Source organism: Artemia franciscana, chromosome 17 (genome assembly GCF_032884065.1).
Source record: "Artemia franciscana chromosome 17, ASM3288406v1, whole genome shotgun sequence".
In the NCBI taxonomy this organism is placed as follows: domain Eukaryota; kingdom Metazoa; phylum Arthropoda; class Branchiopoda; order Anostraca; family Artemiidae; genus Artemia; species Artemia franciscana.
This window is the reverse complement of record NC_088879.1, coordinates 27014822-27023081: the sequence shown is the minus strand read 5'-3', so window position 1 is coordinate 27023081 and position 8260 is coordinate 27014822. Positions and strand designations below refer to the sequence as shown.

The following is an 8260-nucleotide window of genomic DNA, read 5'->3' as shown; positions in this document are numbered from 1 at the left end:
TTGTACCCTGAATAAATTTTTCTTCATACCAACCAAGATTCTTCTCCCTCATTTCTTCCAGATTTACATCATGAATTCTAGAGTCCATCATACCTAAATTTGTTGTGTTAGGCTCTTACGAATTTATGTAATCATGATAGTGCCCTTTTGAAATAGAACAGTCACAATAAAAGATGTTTTTAACTAAATATGTTCATCCGTGTAAACTATTCTCAAACTGAATCAAAATTTGTCTGGGGTGGCGTAAGAGATCTCCCAGGATTGGCTTAGTATATTGTTATTAACGCCATAAATCCTCTAAGGGGGGACTGTGAACTAGAATTCTTGGTGGAAATGCCTACACTAGCGATAGGAATCTCTAGAGACAGGATTTGGAATTAAAACTCCTGTGCCGTAGTTTTTCCTCTACAACTCTGCAATTTTGTCCTAGTACAACAAATTTTGAAGATATGTGACATCAATTTTATCCTAAGAGCTGAATTGTCGTATTATCCAGTTTATTCATTACCGTCATCACTAAAAAACCTTAAGAGTACTTTTTTTGTCAAAGATAAATTTTTGTGGAAAAAGGATTCTGTTTTCATCTCGCCTCTAGCGTATTCCACAATTTCGAACTTTTGACTAATGAAAAGGTCAGTAAAAGTATGTGAAAGCTTTCTTCTGCCTCTGTAAGTTCAAGAAAATGTTTGAACCTTGGCTCAACTAAAATATTCATGCTCTAGCCTTATGCTGAAAAGAAATAAACAGATACTAGTACTACTACTACAAACCACTCATCACAGCATCAAGTCGCCTGAGGTCAACCCAGATACGCAAGCCCTACCCCCATCCCAATTTATTTAAAGCCTCTCTCTCTTCAGCCACCCGAGAAGTTCCCATTTCTTTTAAATATATCGTTATGACATCCTCCCACCCCAGTGGTGGACGACCTATTTTCCACGTAGCCCTAGACGGTCGGCAATCTGCCATCCTTTGTCTACGGAAAGTGCCTCAGCCATCCCAATCTTTCTCTCATTACAGCCCTAAAAGCGGGGTTGAACCACATTTTTGTACAACCTACTGTTTGAAATATGGTCAGTCAACCAGGTACCAAGAACAATATGTAGGTAATTTCTCTGGAAGCATATAGAAAATCTACATCTAATTTTCAGAGCACTCATGCTTTAGAGCCATATCTGACCACTTTCATCACTCTAGTCTCCAACATTCTAGTCTTGGTTTGCAGACTCATTTTTCTATTCTTCCAAACATTTTTTTAACTGTGAAGAAACAATCTGATACTTGGCCATTCTACTTTTAAATTCTTCACTGCTCCCATCATCATAAATGATAGTTCTACTGACGTGAGTGAAGCTGTCCACCTGATCAATCTTTTCATTAAACAACGTCACTTTTTCATCTTCACTTATTCCTAGCCTTAATTATTTAGTCTCACACTTTCTCACACTTGGCTCACACTTTCATCTAGGATGCTCAAATCTTCAGGATAATTTAAGTTAAAAAAAAATTATTCCTCCCCATTTTATTCCGTAGTCTCCCATTACCTCTCCTGAGCTTCTTAAGACGAAATCCATCAAAATGATCCATATAAGGGGGATTAGAATACAACCCTGCTTAACTCCAGATTCAATACGAAAGCAGCCGCATACTTCTTTTTCTACCTTGATCGCAGCATTGTTCTTCTCGCACATAGCAATTATCACTTTAATGTGCTTATCTGGTACATATTATAAGGATAATAACTTTGCTAAGGCTCTTCTATCAGCAGAATGAAACACTTGCTCATAATCTGTAAAACTGAGGGACAAAGGTGTTTGATAGCTCAGGCACTTCTCAATTATTAACCTATGAGTGAAAATTTGGTCGACATATCCTCTACCTTTTCTAAAGCTGCACTGTTCGTCCCTGAAAACTTCATCAACAGTATCTCTCAGTCTAAAAAGTATTATATTACTTAGTAATTTTTTACCTACAGGGACAAAACTAATGCCTCCATAATTACCACAGTCAGTCTTATCACCTTTCTTATACAGTGGTTGAATTAATATTTTCCTAAAACCCCTAGGGTACATCCCCCTTTTCAAAATTAATTTTTATAATCTTCGGTAAATTATTTTTAGCCTCTGAGTGGCCATTTTTAGGAAACTCATTTACCACACGATCAGCACCTGAAATTCTTCCTCATAAAACAAAAATCTTCCTTCACATCCAAGGTATCACAAAGCTTTTCATTTTCTTTTATATCTTTTCCTGCAACTTTAACTCGGTTTAGCATATGTTTAAAATGTTTGGCCCATCTTTCTTTAACTATTTTCTTATCATTAATTGTGGGTCTGTTCCTATCTTTATCTGGGACAAGTACAGGTTGACTACTCCCTCTCAACTTATTAACATTGCCAGTACAATATGTTACTATTATGCGGCCTAGCTGCATGTTCCAAATCTCAACAAAACGATATTGTGATATTTATTGAATAGAATATTAAAATATTACACATTGTAAAACAAATGTACTTTACTGTTCTATTGAATGCAATAGTATTCGAAAATCGGTACAAGTTCAAGTTCAAGTTCAATTTATTTTCATAAAATAACAATAACGAAAACAATATCCCAAAGGGCTCAGTGGCCCGTTATTTCGGAAACGGCATTTGGGTATTATATGGTACATGATATACTAGTGTATGGGTACTAGCCTTGAATTTATTTGTCGATTCTCAAAGGAGGAAATTGTTCGATAAACATGACATATTCTTCAGTTATTTGGGGAAAGCACTCGAAAAATTATATTTATTCAAATGTGGTAGGGGAAATTGACCAATAAACACAATTTCTTTATCTTGTGTATCAGGGGAGTGGGGGGGGGGGGGGTCTCGAGAATTTCAATTTCTTCAAATGCGGCAGACGGAAATCGTCCGGTAAACATAACCCATGAACTTGCCTATTGGGGGGGGGGGGAGGGACACTCGGAAATTTCGTTTTTATTATTTGTCATAATCGGTGATACGCTATTATAGGTAACAATATTCACACTATTGTCTTCTCTCGTTTCTTTTACAATTATACCTATATTATGCTCCTTAATGCTTATTGAAATATTCATTTTATTTGATGTTTGATCTTCATAATTCAACTACGACTAAGAAATAAAATGACAGATGTTGATAAATATCAGTTGTTTGGGCTGGTTTTCAAACTCAGAGGGGGTGCAATACACATGGCTTACCTTTCAATCTCTTTGGGGATTTAATGGACACTGGTAAAAATATCGCAATCTGAAAAATGTGACAGTCTAAGGGGTCTGTTTCTTGTTTTGAGTTTTATCGTGGAAAAAAAAAAATATGGCAATTAAAAAGTTTCCTAGGGGGCATAGAACGAAATTTATCTTGGGATATATTTTAAAAAAAATTAAAGTTTTCATTTGGTATTTCTAGGGGCTTATAGCGAGAAAGATGTTTTGATTTTAAATTTAATATTTTTATAACTATGAGCTTTGGATTCCAAGAAATTCATGTACTGTTTGGGAAGTAATTGGAAAATATGTTTCGGTTAATAAAACAATCTCATTAAACAGTATCTAAATAGATTTCAACATGGTCCGGTTGTTTGATTTTGAATTTACTAGGTTGAAAAGATTATCATTTGGCGTATATTTTTGAGTGTGTATTTTCATTGCTCAAAATCGACTTTACTGAAGAGTCGTGCTATCACTAGGATGTAAATTATAATATGCATGTCTACAATAGAGTCCTATGGACTAGTGCGTTAATACGATTGAAACATATAGGGATTTAAAATCGCGTGTGTCCCCCATTCTATGAACATGGGAAAGATCGGAATACTTTTCAAGATGAGAGGAATGAAATACGCAGCTTTTTTGGAGTTGAAGCATGGTTTGCAAAAGGGTAATACACCGAAAGGTAAACTATTAATTGAAAAGACCAAGCCAAATATTCCCCTATTCAATTTGGAAGATGTCGAGTGTCCAAAATATCTATATAAGATACATAATCCTAAATGGGAGATACAATTTTATATTGCATGGAACCCAAGACACATGCCTCCTCGTAAAAAGTATATGTGACACCTTAAAAAGTGTGCGAAACTTAATCTTTATCATGGGACCATACTAAGTGGGTAATGAGTGGTGATCTGTAACTATTGTTCTATGTATATTTTTATTTTTTATGGCACTTTGGATTTGCCAAGTGACATATAGTGATAGCAATTTCTGTCCATCGGTTGGTCTGTCGGTCTGTCAGTCCTGGTTTTGCAAGTTTGAGCACTTCCAGATAAGCTAGGACTATGAAAGCTGGCAAAAATATCAGTGACCAGGCCAGATTAAACTAGAAATAGTCACTTCACTGATTTGACCATCTTGGGGGGAGGGAGAGTGGAGGGACGAATGATTCGCAAAAAATAGAAAAATGATGTATTTTTAATTTACGAACAGGTGATCAGATATTATTGAAATTTGATATTTAGAAGGAACTCATGTCCCAGATCTCTTACTTTAGATCACGGTGGCATTGGAATCTGGTGATATAGGGGTAGTTGGAGGTAAAAACCGGAAATCTTGGAAAACACTTAGAGTGTAGAGATCGGGATGAAACTTGGTGGGAAGACAAAGTCCTTTTGCAACTTTCGACGATTTAGTCAGGGTTTTCAAATCAACGGTAATTTTAGTTGGTAGTTAAGGTAAAATATTAATATTATAAAAAGATGCTATAATAAAGAAAAAAATGAAAAGATGTCAAATACTCAAAACCTAGAAAGGGTTAGTGTCCCAAGAAAGAAATTCGAAAATTTGAGTTTGATCAGTCTAAAACAAATACTAATAATATCGAAAAAAGGTATTGTCTTAAAGACATTGAAAGAATGAAAACAGTCAAGCATTAAAAAAAAGTTAATGTCCTAAGAAGAAACTCCCAAAATCTAACTTGATCAATCCAAAAATATTACTATTGGAAGAAAGGTGTTATCTTAAAGAAAATAAAATGATGTCAAACATTCAAGCACTAAAAAGGGTTAGGGTCCTAAGAAGAATTGAGATAACCCTGATCCAAAAACAACAAAATTCAAAAAAGGCATAACAAAAAAGCTTCCCTAAGTGTAAACTATAGTGCCTTTTGAGTCATTGGCGCCTTACTGAAAACAAACAATATCACAAATATTTTCTCTTTAACTTATTATGAAAAAACAAACATTCTGAGATGACCCTGATCCAAAAATATTAAAATTGTAAAAAAGATATTATAAAAAAGCTTTCCTAAGTGTAAATTATAATGCTTTTTGAGTCATTGGCACCTTATTGAAAACAAACAATATCAAAATATTTTCTTTTTAATTTATTATAACATTGAAAGTAAAATGAAAATTACAATGAAATAAAATCTTGAAGTGATCAGCTTTCAGCAATTAATATCATTATATTGTATGGGTTCTTTACAAGACTGTTCCAGACATATACAGTTTTCAGTAAAACATCGGTGACGTACAAGGCTTAATGCTTTTGTAATTAGAAAAGTAGCCAAACTCTTGCTTGTAGTGATTTTGTTTGTTTAAGCTTGATTTGCATATTCATTGTATGTTTTACCCGTTTTAAAATTTATTTATTCATTTGTATTAATACTTATTTCTATTTAATTTCAGTTTGGTTTAGGTTTTATTTATTCTTCAATAGTAAACGATTTGTCTTTGTTTTAAATTTGATTTAATATTCAATTTAAGTTTTATTCGTTTTAATATTTATTTACTTATTTACATAATATATGCTGTAAGTTTGTTTGTTATGCCCGTTTATTTAACTTCTGTTCGTTTAGAGAATGACTTATTCTTTAATAGTAATTTCTGGTCTTTTGATTTTGAATTATCGTTGATTTTTATTTCTGCTTATCTTAAGCTTAGTATGACCTTTACCTTTCTTTGAAAAACCTTTTTTCGCAATTTCTTTTTCTAATTAATTTTAGATACTGCTTATATACCTCTTTTAGCGTGACTATCTTAGAACTGGTTTACACATGAATTGAATTCACGGTGACAAATTGGAGAATCATTTAACCCACGGGAAATATCTAATTTAGAATATATTTGGTTAATTTCAAACTGAGGTTAAAATTGAATTTGCGACAAAAAGGATTACTATATTCAGAAACAGCATAAAGAAACATGAAGCGGTAAATTCATTTTATTTATAGGTCATTTGTGTACAGTGCTTAATATTTACCAAGAAAAATTGTCATTTGTTGGTGATTCAGGAAAGGAAATGGTAATTAATTTTTCAATGGTCTTAATAGTAGAATGTTGTTATGAGAACAATTTAGCAAAAGAATTTTAAAAAAGTTAAAAACACATCAAAAATGACATTAACTTTGCTGCGATGTAATTTTTCAGGTTTTTTTTTCAAAACTAAGTTATATTAAGTTTTAGCACTGTTAAGGGCTCAAACTACAAATTCCCCAGAAGTGACTTTTGAGTGATGAAAGAGCTGAAAAACTGCATCAAATAATATATTCAATTCCATCCTCACTAATTTGTGTTTAAAATTGCATGTTCACTTATAGCCTTCTTTTATTTCGTTTTAATTGTGAAGGCAAATCATGACCAATCGATTCTTTTTTATTGATTAGTCCGTGCATTCCGTGTTCTCGCGGCATCTCTGATTTACCTTACGACCGTTTGAATCTGCGACACGTGCTTCTATGATATTTTAAACTTTCGTCTTCAAGCTGCAATGAAGACTGAGACCTCTCTTGTTATTGATTGCGGGGGATACACTGTCAAAACTGGAATCTCACGACTAGATGAGCCTAAGTTTGTTTTAAGTGCACTTTATTTCGGTTAATACCCCTAGTACACAGACAATGTCAAATCTTGGGACAAACATTTGATAGACCCTAATATTGAGGGGTTGACCACAGTTGAAGGAAACGGCTGATAAAATTATAGTTCTTGGTCAAAAATTTAGGCTATCGAGGAGGAAATATGTTAAAAAAAAATTCTTACTTCATTATAGGCCTATGCAAAAAAGTTGTAGCTAGGTCTAACCCCTTTTGAAGGTATTTTGGTAAAATTCTAGTTAATTGACTTCTCGCTATCTCAGAAACGGGCTAGGTTAGGAAAATGAAACTTTCAGGGATGAGTTTAAAGGCTAATTTTGACAAGAAACATTTTACCTTAATTTTCAGTTACCAGTCACCTTTTCTCTGCCTTTAGTTCTGACAATGCAATTCCTATTATTTGAGTGAAATTCTGAGCCATATCAATGACCCACCCCTGAAAGTTTCATTTTCCTTACCTAACGCCTTTCCAAGATAGCAAGAAGTCAATTAACTAGAATTTTACCAGTGTTTCTACTGTACTTTACCCCATTCCCCCTTAATATGCAAATGTTTAGCTCAAATTATTATTTCTTGTGTGTTTTGTTTCTGGATTTCTCCTGAATTGATTCAACTTATGGGTACACAGGTTGAAAAAAGAATGACATATGGCAAAATCTGTTGGAAATATATGATTAGGGAACTAGGCTATATATGCATGTTAAGGAGGTTACAGGTAACGTGTAGTGAAAGTGAAGTAAATTTATAGCAATTCATATAACTAGCTTCACAATAAAGTGAATGTACCGCTTGATGTCCTTTTTATGTTCTTTTTAAATATAACAATCACTTCTACTGTAAATTCAAATTTAGGCACTTTTTAACCTAACCTAAACAAACCTTATTATAATAATTTTAGCACTGAGAAAATGTAGCATTATTTTGTGGTAAACAACTGCAATGGTAAAATCTCAATGGTAATATGCAGGGAAATTGTATGAAATGTATCTCATGGATTGTTTCTGCTTTGTTTTATATTTTGTTCCATGAGTTTTTGCTTAATTTTCAAGATTTTTCTTAAAGACTTCCACTCTAATGGTGTTTCCATAGTCTAACTTGCTATATGACAACACAGAAAATACTTTTAAGATTCAAGAATATTTGGAACATGTATTTGGAAATCTTTACTGACAAAAAAAAATTGTTTTTAATACTAGAAATATTTAAAGTACAAACACAGAAAAAAATCTAACATTTGATAGTATATTGTTTCAAATAAAACCAAAACATGGTAGATAAGCATAGATTAAAGTACCAGTAACACCCTAAAATCCTTTCATTGATTTTTTTTTATAAGAAAATAAGAATTTAGTCATTAAAGCATTTGCTTCAGCAGAGGTCTTAGACAAGACTGTCCCCCCTCCCCAGCTAGTTGTATTTTT

General features: G+C 33.2%; 1 protein-coding gene across 1 annotated transcript in view; it reads left to right on the top strand.

The window, feature by feature from the left end:
- The first annotated feature begins 6676 nt into the window (after positions 1–6676).
- LOC136038081 (actin-related protein 6-like) overlaps positions 6677–8260 on the top strand; it is a 40230-nt gene continuing 38646 nt past the window's right edge. Inside the window, exon 1 of the mRNA XM_065721080.1 lies at positions 6677–6813. Within this exon, the coding sequence (XP_065577152.1) occupies positions 6734–6813 (80 nt within the window). The 5' untranslated portion in view covers positions 6677–6733. The remainder of the gene's footprint in view (positions 6814–8260) is intronic.